Source organism: Aptenodytes forsteri, unplaced genomic scaffold (assembly GCF_000699145.1).
Source record: "Aptenodytes forsteri isolate BGI_AS27 unplaced genomic scaffold, ASM69914v1 Scaffold8, whole genome shotgun sequence".
NCBI classification, from domain to species: domain Eukaryota; kingdom Metazoa; phylum Chordata; class Aves; order Sphenisciformes; family Spheniscidae; genus Aptenodytes; species Aptenodytes forsteri.
In genome coordinates this window covers 12,775,125-12,801,494 of record NW_008796218.1, presented here as the reverse complement: position 1 = coordinate 12,801,494, position 26,370 = coordinate 12,775,125, and the positions used below count along the sequence as shown (strand labels likewise).

At 38.9% G+C, this 26,370-nt stretch overlaps 1 protein-coding gene across 1 annotated transcript in view; it reads right to left on the bottom strand.

The window, feature by feature from the left end:
- Window positions 1-741: 741 nt before the first annotated feature.
- CCDC34 (coiled-coil domain containing 34) overlaps window positions 742-26,370 on the bottom strand; it is a 26,767-nt gene continuing 1,138 nt past the window's right edge. Inside the window, exons 2-7 of the mRNA XM_009288921.2 lie at window positions 26,170-26,368; window positions 22,192-22,324; window positions 18,441-18,548; window positions 4,757-4,915; window positions 2,922-3,063; window positions 742-1,206 (exon numbers count right to left, since the gene is read on the bottom strand). Of these exons, the coding sequence (XP_009287196.1) occupies window positions 992-1,206; window positions 2,922-3,063; window positions 4,757-4,915; window positions 18,441-18,548; window positions 22,192-22,324; window positions 26,170-26,368 (956 nt within the window). The 3' untranslated portion in view covers window positions 742-991. The remainder of the gene's footprint in view (window positions 1,207-2,921; window positions 3,064-4,756; window positions 4,916-18,440; window positions 18,549-22,191; window positions 22,325-26,169; window positions 26,369-26,370) is intronic.

The window sequence follows — 26,370 nt, the reverse complement described above, 5'->3', positions numbered from 1 at the left end:
CTATTTGTTCCCTCCTCTAAGGATCCTGAACTCCACCGTCCCATGGTCATTGCAGGCAAAGCTGCCCCCAACCTTCACGTCCCTGACCAGTTCTCCCTTGTTTGTACATATCAGGTCCAGCAAAGAGCCTCCCTTTGCCAGCTCCTCTACCAGCTGTGTCAGGAAGTTACCAATGCTCTCCAGAAACTCCCTTGACTGCTTGCGCCCTGCTGTGCTGCCCTTCCAGCAGATTTCAGGGTGGTTCAGGTCTCCCTGTGAGACCAGGGCCTGCAAGTATAAGGCTTCTTCCAGCTGCCTGAAGAATGTCACACACTTCTGCCTGATCAGGTGGTCTGTAGCAGATGTCCACCACAACATTGCCCACCTTGGTCTCCGTTTTTAATCTTAACTCATTAGGTCTCAGCTGGCTAATCATTGGTCCTCAGGCAAAACTTCATGCATTCCTCCTGCTCTCTCCCTTCCTCGCCGTCCCAGCCTGTGCTTCCTAAAAAGCCTGTATCCATCCACTGCAGCACTCCAGCGATGTAAGCTATCCCACTACATCTCTGCGGTCCCAATGACATCATAGCCCTGCAACCGCACACAGGCCTTGAATTCCTTCCACATTAAGCCAAGAATTGTTTTAAAGTCTGTTATAATTAGCATCTTTAAAATAACCCAGTAATACTGTTGCCCAAAAGAATAATCACATACACAAAAGAACTCCTTCAAAAACAAAAGAGGAGGAAAAGAAGAAACAATCCTGTGAGTTTTATTGGTATTGAGGTACAGTCCCATTACAATTGGCTAAATAAGACATTTTGGTTTTTTTACTAAAATGCAACATATAAAATCCATATTAAAAAGCTGATTGGTCAGTTAGCTGTAAATACAAAACCTGTTCACAAAAATTAAAAAAAAAAAGCAGCCTGTTTTGGACATACAACTACATATAACTTCATATTTATGGCCCAGTTCACTCAGGACCATAAGAATAGTTTTGTTTTCTGTACTAGAACTGCTTTCTGCACAAGGATCCAATACAAGGGTTGTTCTTGGGCTTATAAATTACCACAGGCGAAGACGCATGTGACTGACAAGATACAGGTCTCTTACTCTTCTTCATGGTAAGAACATTGTCTTCCTTTGGAGGAGGCACATGTACAGGTTTCCAAGGAATGGGGTTACAATATGCTGGAGCTGGATACGAATTTCCATTAGCACACCCTAGAACATTTAGAAAATACACGTAACTAAAAAGGAATATTTACACTTCGAGCTTTACAATGCAAGCGGTTATAATAATCACCTGGACTAACAAAGACACAACAGCATCTTCAGAGGAAGGCAGCGTAAGCACATCACAAAATTTAAATGATTCAAAGAAATAAAACTTCCACTTTTTTTTTTTTTAACCAATAACTGGCATATTCTTCATCACTGTTTAAAATAATAAGCAGGGCGAATGCTGTGTAACATTCAGAATGTTTCGTATACTTAAAAGCTGTAAATGTCTATGAATTGGCTACTTTGCATTATTTCAACGTATTTATAAATAAAACTTCCTGTCACCACATATGCAAAGCTCACATATTTCTCCATCTTTGCTTAACTGTTATTCTTCATTTTATTGAGGAGGAAAATACACTAATTATCCACATATACATTAACAATCTGCAATTACAATCTGCAATTAATAACCTAGGGCCCATAAAGCAATATCAGAAAACTTAAAATGCAACAGAAGGAACATGTTGCCTTATCAGTCATTTGTCTGTAGTGAAATTTCAGTGCATACATCACGTGGTTGGGTAAAACAAAGTCTGTAATATATTCTAGTACATGAACACAACTGAGTAGAGAAATATTTTTCAAAAATCACTTAAGTGATTGCAGCTGTGGGGAAGTAATGGAGGTCCAAAACAAAACATGAAGGCAAAGCATATCACCATCTATAAACAGATGTAAGCAAAAGAGCAAAGGTCATTCACCTGCTTTACATATTTTCTTAAACATTCAGAGCCTGGAATTTAGGTCCTAAAATATTTTCTGTGGTGAATTCAAGTAACAACAATGATTTTAATTCTGTGAAAAAATAAAGGCAAAAGTATATATATGTTTTTAAAGAAAATTTAATTAAGCACTCAAACGTAAAATGCAATACTATTTCTAACTGCTCTTCTGCTTTTGTACCACGTGGGATGACAAAAAAAAAACAAAAATAAAGTGAGACTCACAAAACAGCACACTGTCAACAGCAGTCTCTTTAACACTTCCCTTTAAAACAAAAAAGGAATAGGATTAGAGACGCCAAGAAGGTGTGATGCAGGTGTAAAGCTAAATGGAAAGGAAACCTTAGCTCAGAACACACCTTTAAACTTTAAAACAAAAAAGGAATAGGATTAGAGACGCCAAGAAGGTGTGATGCAGGTGTAAAGCTAAATCAACAGGGGTTGATTCCCACGTCTCCTTTTTCAGACAGCACTTCTGTCAGCCTCTTACTAATCTTTGCGTCTCAAAAAACCACCTCTTTTCTAAGGGGGATTCAGGTGCAATAAGGTGGCACACACCTTCTGTAACACAAACACTAACTTTACAAGGATGCTAACATAACTGATCTGCTTCACAGGAACCAGTAATTGGCTCTACTGATTCCTATGCCTGATAAGGAAAGTGAGATCAAAATCAGTTATAATTTGGTATGCCACATTATTCTCTCAAATAACATCATTTTCCTCCCAAATAACATGAAGGGCTACAAAAAATGTACAAAGGGTCTCAGAGTAAAAGCTTCTTTGACTTATTCCACATGAGATATTCATTCCCATGTGCCAAAATTAGATACTGGATGAAAATCTAAAATGGGGTTCATTTTACATTAAAAGATTAGAGGGAAAGAACCACAACCTAAGTCACTACATATGTGTAGTAGAAGTACAAACCTGTAGACTTCCCACGTGGTAAGCCATAACCATTTAAAACAGGGCGTGGTTTATTTCTAGCATTATGTAACCATTCCTTAAAGATCTTCTCTGATTTTGCTTTCTTCTCCTGTAGCTCAGCTTCCCTTTCTTTTTCTTTTTCCTAAAAATAAAAAAATCTAAGATACTTATAGACAAAGCCCTGTGCAATATACACAAAATGGTAAATAAATCTTTTGCAGATTCCCAGACTGCTGAATATATTTCAGATATGTTTTCAAATAGAAATACGTTTTCCTGACAATAGAGAAGTTGCATTTTTTTTCTTTAAGTCTGAAAAAAAAGAATAATCAACCTCTGCATTAATCCAGTGTTTCTCTGAGAAAAAGCTCTCAGAAACCTTTTGGAAGACTACATGTAGAAGATATTCTGAACATAATTGGCAGATGACCAGGGCCTACTGTGCTGCAGTTAGCCTAAAGAGGTTATTGCATCAGGGACAGCCATTCACTCTTCTCATTTACCCATATTCGTACAGCCCTGTATCAGCCATGACTGGCTTGCCTCCAAGCCCGGAGCAGGCTGGGGGAACCATTAATCAGAAGTAAGAGTAAAAACAGTGTGTTTAGGCATGGCATTTGGATTTAAACTAAGTTTAATTGATACTGTGAACATGGCTTATAAGAACCTACATAATGAAGACATGACTAAAAGAATGCATGTGGTTTAAATCTGTCTGATGACTTTCATTTTCTTGGGTTTCAAGGTCCTTGTGCTATGCATTTTAGAGGCTCAGCAGAGACACAGAATCAGTTTGTTAAGCAGGGAAAACACCACCAGTACAGAATCTTTAAGCGTGGTTTAATTATATGGGAAATTTTGAAAGACTGCAAAATTAAGGTCATTAAGGCCGGAAAATTGATCTGCTACAGTTTACAGTATTTTGAAGTTAATCCAAAGAAATTATTATATGTACTTGTGACATACTTACAAATGTGTTCTGCACTTTAAGAACAACTGCTGTAATTACAGGGGGAATATAGATAAATTCTTCTCACCACAATCCTCCCCCACACTTAGCTACAACAGTAGTGTAGTACTCCTATAATATAAATTATTCTACTGAAAAATTATACTGTAGTGTTAATTAAATTAAAATACAACCAAGCAACTTCACAGATAAGACATCTGGTCACACACTTCATAGTTTTCAGGCATAAACATTATCAATATGTGATATTTCCAAGGAATTCTGGATGATTCCTGCAAGCGTAGCCTTGTTAGAGCATTTGTTCTAGTGAACTAGAGGACCTCAAAGCCCATACTTTAGGAAGCTTACAACAGGTAAGAGGTTTTCTGAAACTCACTATAAAAATACATAGGTGATTAATTAATAAGAAATAACATCAAAATTAGAACTCCCAGCATCAGACTGGTACAGACAAATATGAAGAAAAATGCTTTTAATTAGAAATATGTGCAAGTATAATGGTAATATCATGATAATAGTGGTGCTGGGAGAAAAATGCCCAGAATGCTGTCTATTTTCTATCTGAGTCACTCTGCAAAGGACTGAGTAATTAAGGTACACTGTCTGCTTTGCATTTCTCTTTCCCCTCTCATATCACAATTGCAGTGGGTTTGCAAAGACTATTAACAAAAATGTGTTAATATGCATCTTGCTTTGCTGACCATACCTCAATGTCTTCAATGCACTAACATTACAACTTTTGAAAGTTTTTTTCATGTACGACACTGCCATTTGACAAATTCTAATCAATTCAATCAAACAATATATTTAATATAAGTCACAGATTAGGTAATCCCATCCAAATAAATGATTAGTTGATTAATACCTTCTCTTTCTTCTTCTTTTCTGCCTCTTCAGCTCTCTTCTTCTTTAACCATTCTTTATACTTTACCTCGGCCTTTTCTTGTAACTGCATTTTTTCTAGTTCCTTTGTGGCTTTTTCTGCCATTTCTTTGCTCAGCTTTTGTTCCCTTTCCCTTCTTTCCTACATGAAACAGATCAAAGAAACAGAATAGAAACTTTTCAGTATATTTCAATGGGCAATTCTTTTGAGGGATACAGTTAATTTTATTACATAATTACAAATAAAATTATCATAAACCTGAAAAAAATACCATATTGCGAGCTCTTTGAAGACAGAACCTATTCTTCCCTAGGTTCCAGATAAAATAGTTTTAAACATATAAACTTGTCAGAAAATATGATAAAAAATTTACTTTCAGCACTCCTTATGCTATTATATTTACCACTCTGTTCTATTTATTCAGACATTTTTTTAAAACAGTTCAGACACTTCTCAATATTTCTGGGAAAGAAATACATGTTGCAATTCTTGACAATGGTGTGTTAGTTTTACTTTTCAGTGAATCCAGAGCACACTACAGTTCCAAATGGAAGTCGGGCAAACTGCTGCCTTCGAAGACTCATTGAGATATACAGATTGTTCAGCACACTTAAGCACAAACTGATATGAAAATAAGAAGTTCACATGAGAATCCAGTTCACGTTTTGTGGTATTCTCTACATTTTTTTATATTCTTTAGTTTATTTGTATATGGACTTCTATGAACTAATCTACACATTTCTCCTCTTCAAATGATGAAAGGGAAAATGAGAAAACTTTCTAAGGTAGGCAAAAAGTGGTAACTGAGTGTGAAGTGAAATTGCTACCTGTATAATCTGGAAGATACAACACACAGAGGCATCGTTCACTTCTACGTCTTTTCAGTGCGTGTGTATCTAACAGTACTCAACAATGTTTTGAGGACCATTCTCTAAGCTAACAAGCACGTAGCGATGGCCTTTTCTGGATCTGGAGAGGGAGGTATTTGCATTTGAAGACTAACAATAGCTGTCACTTCCCTTCCCTGTAACCTTTATGAAATGTCTGGAATTCTACTGATTCAGTACTACTTCTGCTTAGCTTGCTTAGCTCTGAAGAACCTGCATATACACGTAGAGGCAAAAATCTTTACCAGACAAGCTGTGCACATGACTTGGAGGAGAGGCAGAAGACTTGAGATCAAACAGTTTCCACTTAGAATCATAGAATCATTAAGGTTGGAAAAGACCTCTAAGATCATCGAGTCCAACCGTCAACCCAACACCCCCATGCCCACTAAACCATGTCCCTAAGCGCCTCATCTACACGTCTTTTAAATACTTACAGGGATGGTGACTCAACCACTTCCCTGGGCAGCCTGTTCCAATGTTTAACCACTCTTTCAGTAAAGAAGTTTTTCCTCATGTCCAATCTAAACCTCCCCTGGCGCAACTTGAGGCCATTAAAGGCCACTTCATAGAAAAGAACTGCTGAATAAAAACGCTGGTTTTCTTTTAAGGAATCTTTTTCTTGTATGCTCCTCTGCATACTCCTCTTGAACACAGGAGATGTGTAGTTTAGCAGGAACTTATGCTGACTCAGAATTATTATAGTTGGAAGTATGGATGTCAAATGCCTAGAACTACAGCTGCAAAGTATAATAAACTGGGTCTGTCTTTTTTATATAAAAGAGGAAAAACACATTTACAAGTAGAGCAGGAATATACTTCCCTTCCCATTTTACCTCTTGTAAGGACAAAAAGGCAGAAAGCTAGAGCTCCGCCCTGCTCCACCCATGGGCCCCTCCCCCCTCCTTTTTTCCAGATTTATTGCACTTTTGGAAAATCCAGTTATGCAAAAAGCAGAAGCCATAATACTGCAGCTGGGGACCAGCACAATTCTCTCAGTCTGGTCTAAACAGAATATCTGCTGGTTCAATCCTTGTCCTCCATACCAAAATTTACCAGTAATCCAATATAGTAGCATCATACAGAATAAAAACTTTAGCTTATATTGCCCTGCAAAACACTAACTCATTTCTACCATTTATTGGATGAGATGACGAGGTGTAAAAACAGGGCCAATAAAGAGAAAATGCACTGCTTTCAGGTTAAAACATTTGCCAATTTTTTGCAAGACTGGATAATAAACACTTTCACATTTGAATCCTTATCTACACTATATGAAATTGTCTCGATAAAGAAATCATTCTAAGGATAATCATAGCTTACTCTTGGCATTCATTTTTTCTGAGCATGTCACCATGCTAAATTGCAGACTTCTTATCAGAAGAAGCCAGTTTACAGAATTGCTTGAGGTAGTGGTGTGCCCCTCTCTGTGTTCGCCAACACTAGAAGCATTACTACAATTTTAACATCGGCAGCTAAATTATGCGTTAACTCTGGGGGTTTTTTCCCCCTTTTACAAGCTATCCCTTATTAACTGTATTTACCACAGTCTCTGAGGTGGATGTTTCTTCACCTAAACCATGATGATACTTTCAGTACCACTGTTTTGGTATACTCTTGTCAAATATTCTAATCTGACAACAAAGAGTTATTTGTGTACACACTGCACACAATTTCACAAAACAATTAGTTACTAACTATGTTTTCTCCTTGGTTTGGTGTTTTTTTTTTTTTTAACTTCATTTCACTTCTAATACATTCTAGTGAACGTCAGCTGTATCTGTTCAGCAGTGTAGGGAAAATGGTCAGATATGAATAGACTCCGATTTCAAGGCATATTCTGGAATGTAGAACTCCATAGAACTACAAAATAATGGAAGTCTTATTAATATGATTTTACAACACTGTTTGTAAGGCCTGTAAATGTGATAAAATTACTATTTACAACTAAGACCAACGAAAAAAAAAATTTCATTCTGGGAAAAAAAGAAGTTGAGATTCTGAAATGTTTTCCTACTAGTGAAGAATGGAAACAAGATCTTTCTTAGCATGAAACAAACCCTTCCATGCTTAACTATGTTAAAAAGGAAAAATAATCTATTTTTGGCAAATTATGCAGATCCTAAGTATCACCTGCCTAAAAAACAAATAAACAATTGCCTAAGCTTTTCCTCCTCCTCCGTCTAAAATTCATCTTAATCTCTTTTATTCAGAGCTGTTCCTCTGTCGCTTCATTACCAAATATTCCCCACATGCATCTCTCAACAACTCCTGTTTCGAGACAATGATAGTCTGGGACACATAAAAAGCATTAATGTAGATGAGAGATATATACTAAAACAGTGAGTTAAAATCATTGGTGAAGGTGCCTTACAAAGATTTCAATTCTTTTGCTGTTTGCTGGCTTATCTCTGTTGTTCATGAAAGTAAGTTACAAAAGTAAGGATCTTTCAAAGCTGCAGTCTTTAACTAAGGGTCTTATCATACACAAAGCATGAAAATAAATATAGGAGAAAATGAAAAAAAATTGGGCCCTTCCATACCTAGGGGAATTGTTCAATAATGGACAACAATAATAAGCAGAAAATAGACTAAAAACCTTTCTAAAGACTGTAATTAAAAGGCAGGGAAGCTTCTTAAATTATGTATCTTTAATCACGATACTTCAGATGAGTTTAGCCCCTATCTAAGCTGACCCAAAGTTAAATTAGGTCTTATGTAAACAATGATATGCCATGCACTCTACCATGAAAGCCACAACTATCGCTAAGTTTTACTTCCAGTGAGACATCCTTAACACGGAGAGAGTCCCTGCAGAATTGCAGACTTTGCAGCTGCCTAGAAATTATTCTGCAGACAAATCAGAAATGCTTCCTCTTTCTCTTGTGCACAGAACAGCTTTTCATTCATAAAGTTAGTGTACACCACATTCCCAGCTGTTTTAATAACCTGTTTCATGTCAAGCTCCTGTCACCCTGGCCTCCGCAGCTTCCCCCCATCCTCATTACTTTCCCTTATACAAGTCTATCAAAAATGCTAGGAATGTGCATATTAATGTACATGTTCTTCAATCCTCCCTTCACCTCTCCTTCCACATATATACAGGGGGAGGGAAATTATGTAATTTGTTTATGCTTGGTGTTGTCAGATTGGGTTTTAAAAATTCTCTTTGATCTTGTGTTCAAAACAGACCTGATCTATTCACTAAACCACTAGCAAATTTACATACACTTTAAAATATGATTACAGGTATTACATAAATTAAGGTATTGATTGTAAACCATCCAATTACTCATTGCAAGAAAGGCTTGTTCTCCCGCCACCCCACCCAAGCACATTATTAAGGAGAAAGGATACAAATCTGGCCTGCGGGTTCACTGCTCTGGGCTGTGATCCTATCAAGCCTCGGAACCTAATGAAGCCTGGGCTAGGTCGGTACTTGGAAATCCCCCACCCAAAACAAATCCTGCCGTCCCACAAAGCAGTGATGGTGACTCAGTAGGCAGCATGTGTCTCACTGAGTCAGTACCAAACCAGTGTCTCATCAGCAGAACTACTAACTTTTCAAGAAAAATCAGACCTATGTATATGTGGAGAATTGTCAAAGGAATTTAAAATTTGAAGAAGCATCCCACTTTCTTCCTGACAGAAGGCAGAAATATTAAATAATTTTCCAGGCAGAAAACAGCCCAATTGCCATCGAACCAGAGACACTGTATCCAACTGGAAGAAAATTAATAAAATATACATTTCTGTATTTTCATATCAATGATTAAATGAGAGGCTGAAAGGGTCAAGTGCAGAGCTGCTTTCTGTTCTGCATTTTCTGTGTAGAGTGTCACTGAATAGAAATATTTCCAGAAATTAATGTTGTGGTTTATATTTTTAAGATACTTCTCACAGCAATCCTTTCCCATTTTCTGGTCTGCAGAACATGACAACATTTTTCTTTTCATACATAATTGATGGTTCTATTTCACAGCTGTTTGCTCCGACATCTTAGCTACCGCATTCTAGCATCATTTTATGCTGACTGATGGCGAAATATAGGAAAAGTCCACACTCCAACATCAGAACATACATCCAAATATCCTCATTTATCCTCATAATAATCCTGAACGTCAATCACCTTTAACAGCCTCAGAAATCTGGGTTGTTCAGCCAATTGTTATTACCTTTTCAATTTAGCCCTATTATACAGCTCAGTCACCAAGCCTAGCCCACAGAAATACTTCTTTAATGTCTCCAGAATTGGCATGTGAAAAGAACAAGAGGCTAGAAAGGAGGTCAGTGAAACAACACTGAGCTGCAGTTGTCTACTGACAGGCAGGTTTACAACGATGTACTGCTCAAGTTCACACAGTCAATGCAGACCCCACTGCAGTCTAGTAATTGGACTGGTGTAATTGTAAGATGGTTACATACATGGATCTTTCTCCCAAACTGTGTTCCTTACATGGGGGTACTCTACATGACAAGCAGAAAGTCTTAGTGTACTTGGTCCCCGAACACTCTCGGGGTCTTCAGAAGAATGCAGACTCCACGAATGCTGCTGAAATACATGAGCACTAGTATTTTAATCATCTGCCACCCTGAACTCCTCCTCTACAAGTCTATCTAAAACTCATCCTAACACTAACCATGAGAAATTAGTTCATTCTACTTACAGAAATCTAAAGGTAAGTATGGAACAATACCCATGGCATTGGCCATGCACGACCTCAGAGAAAAGTTTTGTGTAAAAAGGCACATCAACACTGTGCTTAAAAAAAAAAACAAAACCAACCCACAAACAACAAAAAAAACCACAAACACCCCACTGTTTTGTAAAGTACTCCAGGTCTAGACACTGAAAAACCCACAATATGCAGAAGAAAAAAAACCTTAAGAAATTAAGCCCAGAGTTACAAAAAAAAGTTTAGATATGTAAAGACAGACTTGGGCTTGTAAACAGAAAATTCAACTTAAACGATGTTGCTTCTCAAGGCTGGAAGGTATTTATGCCAGATATTTAAGCTTCCCTCACAACTACATTTCTTGAAAGGGTTCAGTCTTGAAAAAGGTGAACATCTCAGCATCTCTTTCAAGTCTAAACTGTCAGCAAAAACCATAGCACATCAGGCTCTACATAAAATGTAGCAGCAACCACTGCTTTGACTCAGAACAACAGTTCAGCTGTTAGAACATTAACCTAGGACAGGGAAGATGCGGATTTCATTACCTCTCTGCCTGAGGGGATTCAAACTAACATGTCCCACTGTGGGGAGAAGACTCCATCTACCAGGCTGCAGGCTGGGCTGACAGGATTCTCCACCTCTTCTGTTGAAGCTGTACCACTCCTCACAAAATAATTAACGATTCATTGGATGAAAGAAAGAGCGCATCAGTGAGCATGACTTTTTAACTTCACAGTCATGCTCAAGCTGCCGAACAGTCTGTGTTCTATACTAACAATGGTGAGATAAACTATGCATTAAACAACACGTCTTTGGAGTAGGAGTTGGAAACTAAGTCTCTCTTCTGGGAGGAATCGTGCAGCACAACAAGAAAGGGAAGTCTGCTCAAGAACACTGTCATTCATTGTTTTATAGTGTGCTTCTCCTAGGCTTTCATATTTCTCACTGCTTTTTCCTTCTTTAAAGACTATCAGCCAGTAGCAAAGTAAATTATAAGAACAAAATTTTCAATGAAAAAGCATGAAAATAGAATTTTCCCATCCCGTACCTGTTTTCCATTAAAATTATATTTTTCAGTAAGTAATGAGGACTTACTGAAAGAAAAAATGAACAAAAAAAAGTTGAACATCAAAGTTCTATGATTAACGCCTGCTTTGCTCATATTTACTTTTAAGAAAAAATAAAAAGCAATGCCTTATTCTCTATTCAACAATGCAGAAAGTATTTGAAACGCTACAGTCAAATTAAGATTGGTATTAGAATAATTAGTTTTTCCAAGGTAAAATGTGTTACTTCACTATTTTTGCTCTTACAACTTTGCTAGATATCACATTAATATAGCATAAAGTATTATATGCAAGTTAAAGACTAAAGGATGCTAACAACATGAGTTTCAGAATTAGAGTTATTTGGGGATGCAAGCATTCTGCTTTTGAGATTTCAGTTATTGTTGCAAATATACGTATTACATATATGTACTGGTTTTTGGCTGGGATGGAGTTAGTTTTCTTCATAGCAGCTCCTGTGGTGCTATGTTTTGGATTTGTGACGAAAACAGTGTTGATAACACAATAGTGGTTTAGTTATTGCTGAGCAGCGCTTACACAGCTTCAAGGCCTTTTCTGTTTCTCACTCTGCCCCAACAGTGAGTAGGTCAGGGGTGCATGAGAAGTTGGGAGGGGACACAGCTGGGAGAGCTGACCCCAACTGACCACATGACACACTGGTCAGCAATAAAAGCTGGGGGAAAGGAGGAAGGGAAGGGACGTTAGGAGTTACGGCATTTGTTTTCCCAAGTAACCGTTATAGGAGATGAAGCCCTGCTTTCCTGGAAAAGGCTGAACACCTGCCTGCCGATGGGAAGTAGTAAACGAAGGGACTTTTTACAAGGGCATGTAGTGGTAGTGATAGGACAAGGGGTAATGGCTTTAAACTGAAAGAGGGTAGATTTAGATTAAATATAAGGCAGAAATTCTTCACTATGAGGGTGGTGAGGCACTGGAACAGGTTGCCCAGAGAAGTTATGGATGCCCCATCGCTGGAAGTGTTCAAGGCCAGGCTGGGTGGGGCTTTGGGCAACCTGGTCTAGTGGAAGGTGTCCCTGCCCATGGCAGGGGGGTTGGAACCAGATGATCTTTAAGGTCCCTCCCAACCCAATCCATTCTATGATTCTATAAAAATGTGTGATCTTAACATATTATTTGAAAAGACTCTTACACAACAAGAATCTTGGACTTGCATAACCCTTTTTCTAGAGCTGCTGCTTCTCAGTGATTCCTAGGTTTTGCTTCTCTGGGGCTTAGCTGCCAGCTGGGGTTAAACCACAACAATATATAATATAAATATTTATATGTATTCATATGCATATACATGGATGGAATACTCTAGATATTTCTAAGCTCATATCCTATTGGCATTCTAAGAATGAAGTAGCTTTGCAAAGTCAATAAAGGTGGATTAAATATGATTGGAAGATACCATATTAAATAGAGCATAGAGGGTGGAGTGCACTGCATCAGTATTAGTTTTTTAAATATTTAATCAAAAAGCTGTTGTTATCAGGCCTGACCTTTAATCCTAATATTTTATTCAGCATTAATTCATAAGAGGTTCTGACTGTAATTACAATGTTCTAAAGAATTAAATGGTCACATCAGTTTACAGACGCTTCACAGTTTATGCATCTACAATGCATTTCTCAAAGCCTTTGGTACTTTGATTTGAAGGCAATTAATCAGTAATTCAGCAGTTACATATACCTTACTTAAGTGTTCAATCCCATAGCTGTTGATAGGAATGAAAGAGACTCCACATCTCAGGATCAAAAGTTCATGTAAAACAGGAAAACAAAAAAACTTGCTACTGTCAACAAGCTTCCTATTCTATGGCAAAACATTAGGAAGTAAGTCATATAACTGAGGTTCTTCAGATACAGTCTTGTAAACACAGCACTCTTGATAGGTGGGCAAGTCAAACCCAAATTACATTTACAAACTATAAAGGCAGGGGCTGGGTTCCTGTTTACATGAAGATAACAACATTTCATGTGAGACTACATAAATGTCAAAACCATCCTCAGTTCTTTAGAGAAATACCAGGAGGTATTTCTAAGAGGACAGAGAATAAGGAAGAAAAGGAGTCTGGAAAGACAAAGGTTTTATAAACCAAACTCTAGCAAGGAGTTCTCCATACTGCACCTCATTCCGGGGAGATGAGGTTGTAAGGGTAAAGTCTTCCTGGAAGACGGCTACATATGTCTTGAATTAATCAACTGAAGGGCAAATGAGGGCAAAAAACCCAAACTGGCTTCAGACAGCAGCTTACATATTTTCCAAAACAGAAGCGAAGCTTTTCACTAGCATCTCCAGAAACTTCCACTGAGTATAACACAGTAAGTTATCAGGCAGTAGAACCAGTGCCTGGTCACACTGTGAAGGAACTTGGAATTGAACGATATTGGACAAATTCTGAATAGTGGTGGTCTTCAAAGGAAACACTACAAAAGAAAGTATGAATGAGTGATCAACTCTGAACATCTATGACCTCACCTATCACAATTTTTTTGCATATTTTATACCCAGCCAGAGTTTTGTCATCACATATTAATACATCAGAACTTAGATGAGAGAGAAAAATCCTTGGAAGGAACCAGAAACGGCATTCCCCTATATTTTGAAGATGTTAAGCAGTACTTTTTATCTTCTTCTTAAAGTGTTGTTTACCCAAGACTGTAAACAGTCTTGGTTATCATCTACAGCCTGCTAAGCCAAGCAGTCATGAAACATTTATTTGTTAAGCAAGAACACATTTGACAAGACACAAGTCACAAAGATGCCACTATGGAGAAGAGATTTTCAAAATATATCACACATGTAGGTCCCCCAATCCAAATAATTCCAAGATACAGCTGGGGGGAGGGGGTGTCTGTGTGTGTGTGTGATGTGAGGGGGGTGTTGGTGGTTGTTTGGTTTTTTTAAACTTACTCAGGGGTGGAGAACAATGACTGAAGTTAACTGATCTGTTCAGTATCTACAGGTAGTCAGCATATAAACATGAAATGATAGACTGCACATTCCATTCCGCTAAGAATGGGTCCTTTCTTGGCCACCCCACCTCCCCCCCCCCCAAAAAAAAAAAAAAAAAAACTTCATTCCGCTAAGAATGGGTCCTTTCTTGGCCACCCCACCTCCCCCCCCCCCCAAAAAAAAAAAAGAAAAAAACACATAAAGTGCCAGAATGAACAGACATGGAGAAAATAAGCTTTCACAAACATTAATTCGAACCGAAAGAAATGAGACAGTAGCTAGTTTTCAATACCTATTCAAGATTTAGTTCTACAATGAGATGGAGATTGAGGATGTCAATTCCTTTCTTTTTAAACTCCACAGTTCAGCTATGAGTTGCCTACACAGAGCTCCTTACCGAACTGGAGTCTAAATACAGCAATTAGCAATCAAGCAAACATTTTAACATTCCAGAAAGATTAAGACAGATTCTAATGGCACTGCTGATCTATGTCCAGTCCTGCATACCACTCAAATCAAGGCTACTTTAATAATGAAAACATGACACAGAACACCAAGTTTGCTTGCTCAGCATTTATAATCATGCCCACCTCATTTTTACTAATAAATCTAACTAACTCAGAAGTAAAAGTTTTAGTTACACACAAAATCATGTTGGGTTCAAGCAAATTTTCTTCTGGAATCAAAAGCACGTTTGGAGATATTTTAGAGTTAAAATATTTTGATTGATATTCCTGTGACTTGCTAGAAAATAGAGCTCTATTACATCTAAAACAAAACAAGTCAAACAGACAATTTACTGTTTGCCCACAAATGACTCAATCTTAGGAGAGAGAGAAAGTAAGACTATTGTTGTCCAGCACAGATCTAGTATCTTACTGAAAATTGTAAAGGCATTAGTAGACCCAGGACAGTGCTTGACAGTTGATTTTATTAAGCTTTTAATTCCTAGTGAGCTGCAAAATTTTGCCACATTTGCATAAACATATTTCACAGCTTAGAATGTTCTTTGATAGCTCATATTTCAATATATTACTTCTAGTTCATTCACAACCTTTAAAATCACAAAAGCTATTGTTCTGGTTTTGGCTGGGATAGATAAATTTCCTTTCCTAGTAGCTGGCACAGTGCTGTGTTTTGGATTTAGGATGAGAACAATGTTGATAACACACCGATGGTTTAGTTGTTGCTGAGCAGTGCTTACGCTAGTCAAGGACTTTTCAGCTTCCCATGTCCTGCCAGCGAGAGGCTGGGAGGGGGCACAGCCAGGACAGCTGACCCAAACTGGCCAAAGGGACATTTCATACCATGTGACATCATGCTCAGTATATAAACTCGGGGGAGTTGGCCGGGGGGGCCGCTGCTCGGGGACTGGCTGGGCATTGGTCGGCAGGTGGTGAGCAACTGCATTGTGCATCACTTGCTTTGTATATTATTATTCTTATTACTATTATTATTATGATTTTATTTCAATTATTAAACTGCTTTTATCTCAACCCACAAGTTTTCTCACTTTTACTCTTCCGATTCTCTCCCCCATCCCACCGGGGGTGCGTGGGGAGTGAGCAAGCAGCTGTGTGGTGCTCAGTTGCCGACTGAGGTTAAACCACGACAGCTATTTACATAGAAGATTATTAAATGGTTATGATTCTTTTATTTTCAAAAATAGTTTATGCAAAGTGATTGGAAGCATAAAAAAACTTCACAGCGTATAGTTTTAAATATATATTAAACAATAAAAAACCGAAACTGCCAGTGAACTAAAATAGTGCTCAAGCTTTGCTTCCTAACCTGACCCTAAAGGACTATATTTAACAGTCAGAGCATCACAACTGACATTGCCATGCAACAAAATGCAAGAAAACTGGCTTGGCATACAGAAAAACAGCAGAATTATTTTATGCACGTACAAGCTTCTAATTCTGACATAAATGTCTCTCATATTCACAGTATGAAGATTTTTCCAGCAGTGTCTCCTGATGCTGGATGCTCAAGATGAAGGAAAAAGTTTCATGTACGCTCAACCATCCCTTACTTCCTTCGTCAGTACAGTATTCAGCAATGGGAAAGCACACAGACTTGTGGAGATCATAGAGGTAATATCCCAAAAGTACTGCCTCCTGTCAAGTAAAGCATTTTCTGCAGTCTACACACACGGGGCTCAGAATCGGTAACCAGATATGAAAAAGGCGAGTGCTTAATGCGTATTTCAGTGAAGAATACTGTGAGTTTTGCCCCAAGGAGCACCTTTTCATGCTTCTAGGAGGAAATGAAGTCAGCTTTCCCAAATATGAGATGTATGCATGCTCCCCAAGAAAATCATAGCAACTGTCAGTGCTCATGAATCTAACCTTAAACTTCATGTGAAATCTTCACGCAATTTTAAACACCTTCTTAGTCACTGAATTGACATAATTATCCTTCAGTCTGTGTCCAGATCCACAAATAATCTTGTGGAAACTTGAAGTGGTAAGGTCTACGCAGCACAAATGTTAATATCCTAAAGACAGCTAAGCTTTTAAGTTCAGTTTGTTCTTGATTTGAGTGTGGTTTACAGAAAAGACTAGCCAATGAATCATCTGATTTAAATGAAAATCAGATTACTTTTGGTAAAAGCTTGGGACATGGCCTAAGCATGACCTTATCCTTCCAAAACATAATATGATAAAGTCCAGACAAATATGTTTTTTCCCCTGTCTTCTGGGCTGATGTGATTACCGTAAAAAAGACCTCCTATTCCCATTGACAATAGAAAAGAAGTTGTTAATCAGTAAATTCACAAAGACAAAGGTCCAAGGAGGACCCAAATAGGTAGATGTTTACAGAAGTTGAAGGCAGGGGGGCGGGGTAGGAGAGAGAACAAGAACTTTCACTGTTTTGAACTGTGAACAATTTTAACAGGCAGCCCAAACGCTTTCAAGGCAATGAATAGTTACAGACACCTATAATTTAATTTGCATTTTAGAAGAGGAAAATGGCATTGTTTGTGCTGAATAATAAATCTTCTACTTTTTGCTGTGTAGTTTAATAAGGAAGGATCCTTTCTACATCATAATACATGCTTAGAGCAGGACTGGTTTTAGGGCAGGTTTATGCCAATCATCCAGTCAGCATTGAGACTAAGAGTAATTAGGTTAGATCCAAACACAGGTTACTCTAGTGGTTCTAGATTGAATCTGAAGGAGTTCTGAAATGGTGAAAAATGTATGATGTCTGGATATCTAGCCCAGCTAGTGCCATTGTGGTATTTTTAATCAATTTTCATCTGATTTTATTCAGAACCATAAGTACAGAATGGTAAGCAACTGGTATTGCTACAGACCGTAAGACAATGAACGCATATGCCCACAAACTACCAGGGACTGAACAAGACCAAGCCTCTCAAACATTCCCATTTTTGCCACCCAGTACACATGCTTGCTTTGTGTGACACAGAGCTGTACAGTGCCCAGTTGAGATCAGGATTCTGTCTACTTCTGACCCTGGACTTAGGCATCTCTCTCAAGAGGACTTAAAAAATTTTTTGATCCCACTCAGAAATGATTTTTTGGATGAAGGAATTCCCAATTGCTAACTGTGGTTTACTGAGAATTTCCTGAATCTGGCCTCACACCTCAATTATCCCTCTAAACTCTACCATACTATTTGCCTGTCCACAATGGTACTTAACTAAATCCTTCTTCTGGCTCTACGTGGTGTACAAGAGATTGCAGACAGTCAAGACGTACACTTTACCCAAAATGCTTGTGCATTGAACCTAGGAAGTGAGAAAGAGTAGGGTATACTGAAGACCAGAACCCCAGCTATAATTAGCAGAAGGCTACTGCACAAGATGTAGGCCAGTTGTCAGTTATCTGACTACTCAGAAAACAAATCTCTTTATACCTTATGGAAAAAAAAAGAAATCAGTCTTGGAAAAATGTTTAACTGCATTGGCGTGGTTTTATAATTTTCAATTAAAATAGCCATTCATTCAGCAAACTAAAAACATGGTTGTCCAAACAGTCTAAGTAAATTTTACATAGGTTTACTTAAGCATGGTATGTGCTAGAATATTTGCAGCCAAAGCAATATTTACCTCTTCTCTTTTTTTTTGGACCCATTCCTTGTGCTTCTCTTCAGCTATCCTTTTCCTCCTTTCACATTCTTGCTTTTGCTTCACCTTCTCAAGCTGTATATTCCTTTCCTAATTAAAGAAAAAGTATACATATTAAATCCGTGGTGACCATCTACACCAATACACTCAATACTGGAAATAGTGCTGCAGTTAAAACAATGTAAGCATTAGATTTTGAAATTCTTCATTAAGGTTTTGGAAAAGATGGACGACAGTCAACACAGAAACATTATGGAATACAATAAATGGAAATGTATAATTTTTAGAATATGAACTGGAAATAGGTATTTTAATTAGGCTTTGGAAACAATTCAACATAACAAATCACTCAGCTTATTTAAACGCCCTTTCAGTCAGCGGAACCTTCATTTGCAGCAGTACTTTTCTACAACACCTAAAATTTACACAGTGTACTGCTCTGCGTTGGGGAAGGCATCAAAAGCTAAGTGAAATATTACTCACTTGTGATTTTTAGTACCAGAACTACAGGAACCTTAGGGCTTAACCCAAAGCTTATTAAAGACAAAATTATTGCAGATTTTAGCAAACTTTGAAACAGGAGCTTTATTTTGAAGATGAGAGAAGAAATTCCGAAGTATCTTTATAGGACATACAGTATATATGCAATCACTTATATCTCTCCAAGGAAATGAATTGGTAAAGAAAAAACACGACTAAGATGACAATTTGAGATGTCTAGCTTCTCTAACAGTAGCATTAGCACAAAGTGCTATTTTGCAATGAAAATTCATACCTTCAAACATAGATAGATGGAATTATTTCCATGAAACTGATTTTATGGTCCTTACACTGCAGTCAGTTTCAGAGAGAACCCCCTCTTCTTAGGACATTGAACTTCAATTTAGTAAGACATTAAGAAAAAAATAGGAGCCTACAGAGAGCTCAAAGAAAACACTCACAATACAGACATGGTTTGAAAATATAGTTGTTGCTGTATTGAGGCAAAGTTACAGAGACTAACACCTCCTTTGAGTTTGGAGACATCTATATTGCAGGGACCCTGGTTTCTGTAAAAGGTGATGGCACCGTAAGTACCTTAGAAGACCCCATCCACTATCCACTCCAAAAGTTTATCCACATTTCTGACATTCAGGGCAGACTCAGTGCTGCTGTCAGCAAAAGATCTAGGACTTCACAGTTGTTTTTTAGGATATCAGTTTAGAATACTTTTTATATGCAAATGTAGTAATACATTTTTATATCACAATCACATACTTTGTTCTCTTCTGGCATCTTACAAAAAGGTTGATTGTCTTTTTTCCCCTGATATAAGCTATTTGAGTTGCCTATATTGCAGTTTAACATCTAATGTTTTCAAAAATCTTACAAAATAAAAATAAAACATTTACCTATTCCACTGATTTCTACACAGCTTTAAGTAATCCTTGTCCTATGACTGCTCTTAATATATAGTTGAGATATCTTTACATTCATATAAATTACATAATATAAATTACATGTAGATTACATTTAGTACTGCGTAAATGCTATTGTGTGATACACAAGAATAAATTGCTTTGGTTCCTCATCAAGACCACCTGAGAAGTCCATACACAAACCACATTTTCTACATGACACCAGAAATTACTTTGGCTCATTTTTTGTACTTAAAAATCAAAATAGGGAGAGATGATTACCGAATTGGAATCTAAACGGGAAGTCATGAAATGTGTGGTGAATATTAACGGATCAGAACATACTCCTCAAGTTTAACAAACTGTTTTGGTGTTATGCTGATCTCTAAAAGACTGTTCCAGAACCTTCCAGCGGTGGGTGTTTTATAAACAATGTGAGGAAGCCCACATAAAACAGCTGTATGTTATATTCACTTCACAGATAAAGTGAATCACAGAAAGTTTAGGACATTGCTCAAGGTCAAATACTAAATCAGCAACTAAAGTGAGAAATGATCTAACTTTGATGTGATTGTTCTAACCACTACCCAATACTTCCAATTTGATTTTAAACAACAGTATCATTTAAACAACTGCAACTACAAACATGTTGGGTTTGCGTGGCAAGGTTTTGGCAGTCGGGGAGGCTACAGGGGTGGCTTCTGTGAAAAGCTGCTATAAGTGTCCCCTATGTCTGATAGAGCCAAGGCCAGCCGGCTCCAAGATGGAGCCACTGCTGGCCAAGGCCGAGCCCATCAGCGACGGTGGTAGCACCTCTCTGATAACATATTTAAGGGGAGAAAAAAAACTTGCACAACTGCAGCCAAAGAGAGGAGTGAGAATACATGAGAGAAACAACTCTGCAGACACCAAGGTCAATGAAGAAGGAGGGAGAGGAGGTGCTCCAGGCACCAAAGCAGAGATTCCTCTGCAGCCCGTGGTGAAGACCATGGTGAGGCAGGCTGTCCCCCTGCAGCCCATGGAGGTTAACAGTGGAGCAGATATCCACCTGCAGCTCATGGAGGACCCCATGCCAGAGCACATGGATGCGCCTGAAGGAGGCTGTGACCCTGTGGGAAGCCTATGCTGGAGCAGGCTCCTGGCAGGACCTGTGGACCCATGGAGAAAGCAGAGCACATGCTGGAGCAGGTTTGCTGGCAGGACTTGTGACCCCATGGGGGACCCATGCTGGCGCAGTATTTGATATTTGATTGGTAATAAATTAAACTAATTTCCCCAAGTCGATTCCCCGTGACGGTAACTGGTGAATGATCTCTCCCTGTCCTTATCTCGACCCAGAGCCTTTTGAGGGGAAGAGTGTCAGGAGTCCTCCCCCTGAGCAGGAAGGAGCGACAGAGACAACGTGAGATGAATTGACCACAACCCCCATTCCCCGACCCCCTGCACCACTTGGGGGAGAAGAGGTAGAGAACTCGGGAGTAAAGTTGAGCCCAGGAAGAAGGGAGGGATGGGAGGAAGGTGTTTTAAGATTTGGTTTTATTTTCTAATTATCCTACTCTGATTTGATTGGTAATAAATTAAACTAATTTCCCCAAGTCGAGTCTGTTTTGCCCGTGACGGTAACTGGTGAATGATCTCTCCCTGTCCTTATCTCGACCCATGAGCCTTTTGTTATATTTTCTCTCCCCTGTCCAGTTAAGGAGGGGGAGTGCTAGAGTGGCTTTGGTGGGCACCTGGCATCCAGCCAGCGTCAACCCACCACACATATTAATCAAGAAAAGAGGTAGCTCTCACTTAATTCTACCCCAGTATTCAAGAACTGTTCATTTGCAAGGGGGCAAAAGATAGAAGGAGGAAAAAAAATGCTGGGACAGGGAAACCTATCCTGGGAAAGAACACCAAACAGTTGCATAATTACACACTAAGTGGGTAACAACATTGTGCCTCATATCTAACCAAGTAGCTTGGCATACTTACACCCAGCACACGCCCTGTCGTGTTTTACTACCTACATGCAAGCATATGTACCCATGATGAAAATCAAGGTACCAATTACATAAATATGTTTTAATCCTTTAAACTCGAACCATTACCTGACAGTTGGATAAGCAAAATATTATACAGCACCACTTCAATGAAGCATAACATTTAGCAAAAGAGAATGCACATAGCATGAATCATGTCAGCATTGTTTAAACCAAACACTATGGAGGCCCAAGACACTAAAAAATAATGGACAAAACTACTTGCGTTTCCACAACCAAAAGTAGAAAAAAAAATTCCTGTGCTTGCTACCTTCTATTAGACTTAACATCAAGCCAATCAGATGTATTCACCTCTGTGGCTCTAGCTTGTAAGCGGGCACGTAGTTCCTTCTCTTTGCCAATGAACCATTCTTCCCATGGTGAAAGATTATCTTTCAAGGGTGACTCTTTCTTCCCCCCTGCTATTTCAGAGTCTTCAGCCTTCCTGAATTAAAAACAAGAAATGTAAAAGAATATTATCTGTAATATATTTGATTGAAAAGTTAAGCAGTGCTACTGCCTTGAAAAATGACATTTCTTTTACGGCCTATTATGACAACAACGACATCATTTTTCTACTTGCTTACTAATCTCCAGAATGGATAAACGGCATTTATAGTGCACCTCTGACCATCCCCCTTATGTTCTACTTATTAAATTCTAGCTTGTTAGTGATGTCCCCCCCACCCACCCTGTTCCAAACTGCGGAACAGATTCAACCATTACCTTTTATGAACTAAACAAAAGCTAACACCAGAAACATCAGAGTCTCACCTTCCTTCTCACATAAGGAAACCAAGGGAAACCAGAGATTTAACATTAACATCTTGTCCTTGGTCACAGAGAGGCTCCATGTATCAAGTGGCCTTTAGCACGAGCAAAGAATAATCAAGAATATTTTTTCTTCCTTCAAGTCCTATAGAATTGGATTCATGATACCAAGCAACCTCAGCATTAAGAGTCCATTCGCTCTAATAGGTAAAGTTTTCCACCCTAATAAGCTTTCACAGAAAACATACTTAAGAAATATGGCGTGCATACAATACTCGATGATGTTATACAAGGTTCTATTAGACTTTTAATAGGATACCTTGCATAACTCACTCATAACTTCTTTACTCATGAATAATGCAGCAATCCTAGCCCCAGGCCAGAAATATCTTTTATAATATTTTATACATGTACTATCCCATAAGTAAGACAGTATATTAGGCTCTAAGTGAACAAAAATTGAAAACATGCCAATAGATTTCTTTATAAGATTTCTTCTGTCTTATACAGAATTTTTTCTTAACAACAAAACATTGAAACTAGACTTCACTTTAGTATTTTATATGGACATATGGGCTCTGGAAATACCTACCTACGTACATACTTCACTACAGTGAGTAATTCTGTTTGCTGAATTCAAGCTACAGAAGAGGCATCCAAACAAGCATATTATGTTAATGCTTCTGAAAGAAATCTTTTAAGCATAAGATATCTGGTTTTCAATATAAATTATCAATAAGTTATCAGTATAAAAGTATTATGTATTCACAGGGAACAGCAATACTCTGTTGCAAAACATTTTGTGTCCCAGTAATCTTTAGAATATATTTCTGCGATACAAAGCATCTGGGGACAATGTCAGTGCTAAGGAGTTTTGTCCTACTTTTCTCCATTGTTGTTACCCACATGTGTGTGCGCTAACATGACTGTTTGCTGGTCAAGCTGTGACACGTCCAGGGGAACCGATTCACGCTGAAACTACCCTGGAAAAGGGTTGTTTTCCCCACACAGAATCAGCCCCCGACCCTCTTTATACTGTGCTGCCACAGAGATGTAGCACAACAGAACTGACAGCACACCCTGACACACAGACACTGCACGGACAGAGCAGCACAGGCCAAGCACTCCCAAGCCCAGCATTGTCCAACACATTCTGCTGCACCCTAGGGCTTTTATGCTACAGCATTAACAAAGCCCAAAAATTTAACAGAGGCAGTTTTTAAACAGGTACATATAATAAGGGATGCAACTTAAGAATGCATAGTAACACATTTTGTTATAAAATAACTCTCTGAAAGTTTATTAAAGATAAGGATAAAAGTATTGTGCATTCAAATTCAGGAAACCAACGCAACTTTGTCCAGACTTGACATTTTGGGCAGGGATACTTCCTCAATACATTCTTTTGCTGTGCATGATTTGCATTATGGCACCTTGCACTAGAATAATGCTGACATATTAGACCAACCTGAGAAAAAGTACTAGTAGAAGGAATGAATTAAGAAAAATAATATTTACTATGTGTTTTCTTGTATCAGTAGTTATAGAGTTAAAGCTGTTAACTTCTCAAAAAAATAATTCACAGTAATAAATTAAAAACTTATTGTATACAAGTAAGAAATAACAGAAAATGAAGTTTAAACAGAGGAAAACACAAGCTCAATACGAAGAACTGTTAGGAGAAACATTTCTCTTCTGCAGTACTGTGTCTAAAGCTCCCAGATTGCACCGGAGCACAGACTGGAACTCAATCCTTCTCAGTGTGCATCCCAGCCACCGGTCGCACTCTCCCTGGCACACTGATGATGTATTTCAAGCCACACAGACCCTGAATTTCACGGGACCATTTTCTGAAATGCTAGCATGTTCACAGCTACGACCTTCCTCAGAATAATTAAAATAACAGACTTTGTAAAGCGCCACATTCTCAAGTGCACGTTTCTTTTTAAATAAGTATCTTAAATCAAATTAGATACATTTGGCATTAGAACTGAAGTCTGAGTAATAGAAAACACTGTGATTATCATTTACCATGTAGTCACTTAAGTCACACCATCAAACATAACACTGATCCATAATGAAAGTATGAAAATGCCTAACACCATTTCACAAAGCCTCGTTTTCAGCCTCTCTCTTTTGCAAATATCGCATTTCCCACGTTAAATGTCTGCCTCCGGCTAATTTTTGTGTAGTTTTAAGAGGACAACAACAAAAAGACTCTTTGAGAGAACGTGTGCATATGTGGGGGGGTAGTGGCTGTGTAAGAAGAAGTGTTTTTTATTATTACACTTTTGAGATCTTGGCAGTTATACACGGAAGCTGCTATATGAACATTTGGTAGACACTTACTACAACAGAGTAGCAGTATTATTCAGATGCAGTGTCTGCATGAGTGAAGTATATATTGTGCCCACAGAGTTTCGTGAGATTGTTCTAACTCAGGCCCTAACAGAGGTCGTCTTCAGTTGCATCTTACCGCTGCCAGGGAATACTGCAGCAACAGGCCCAAAAATTGAGAGCTGTTTCAAGTAGTATCTCAAGCTGCAAAGACATGTAGTAGTTTGAGCTGAGTGCTACAGAACTTCAAGGTACATGAACAAAATTGCTTATTAGGAAGGAGTAAAAGGAGAGGTAACAGAAAACCTGAAACAGGAGGGACCATAAACTGGCTAATACCCTTTGCACTCTGAAGCTTCCATTTGAACACTTTCCCTGGACTTCTAGCACTTTTTTCAACAAATGCTTGTAAGAAAAGTTCAGTGTGGTCCACATTCCTTCACTGCTCTCCGTGGAAGTTTGAGAACCACCCGGGAACCCTGCACCCCCGTGAAGCTCAGCTGTCCTTCCCTTACCCCCACTGGCACTTTTAGCTCAGTTCAGTCTTGCTAGTTACATCCACCATCAGTTACTGCACAGATCTGTGACGTTTCCATTGCAAAGGTCGTATCCCAGAATGAGACAGGCAGTCCCTGCTCTTCCCCCTTCTATTTTAAAGGCAGGAACAAAAATTATTCTCCTGTCAGGCAGAGGAGATCCCAAGGGAAAGAAGGCAAATTAAGTTTGCATATAATTAAAAGGGAATGAAATTAAGCCACTGGAACAAGAACTGTGCAATGCATACACACAAAACTGACTCTGGATATAGCTGTATACACTAGGCAAAATAGCCCTTTAGTCTCTAAGAACATTTAAAAGGATGACAGGAACGGCTGTAGCTTTTTAACTTGCAAACACCCTGAGGCTCAGGTCAACAGCTTCTAGATAGTTTACAAACCCATGAAAATACTCAACTGCCCGTAGAAAAGACTGCCATAACCTGCGACTTCCCAAGATATCGTAAAAAGGGAACGAGGTGCCTAGAGCGCTTATCTATGCAAACAAATCTACACTTATGTGAAATAATGTTCCGTCCCCAACAAAGGCCTCAAGCGGAGGGAGGCGAGTACGGGAGTCCGGCTCCTCACGCAAGGGGCGGCCCCAAGCTCCCTGCTCGAACCTGGGCCCAGACGCAGGGGTTACCTATCGCCTCGCCGGCTCCGCGAGGCCGCCGCCCGCTCCTCCTCCTCCTCCTCGCCGCTCGGGGAGCTGGGGCGGGACGCGGGGGAGGGCGGGGAGCAGCCGGAGAGACTGAGGGGCTCCTCGCCCTCGGAGCTGGCGGAGGACGGCGGGCTGAGGCGGGGGGGCCCCCCCCCCCCTCCGCCGGTCCGGGCGCGCCGCCCT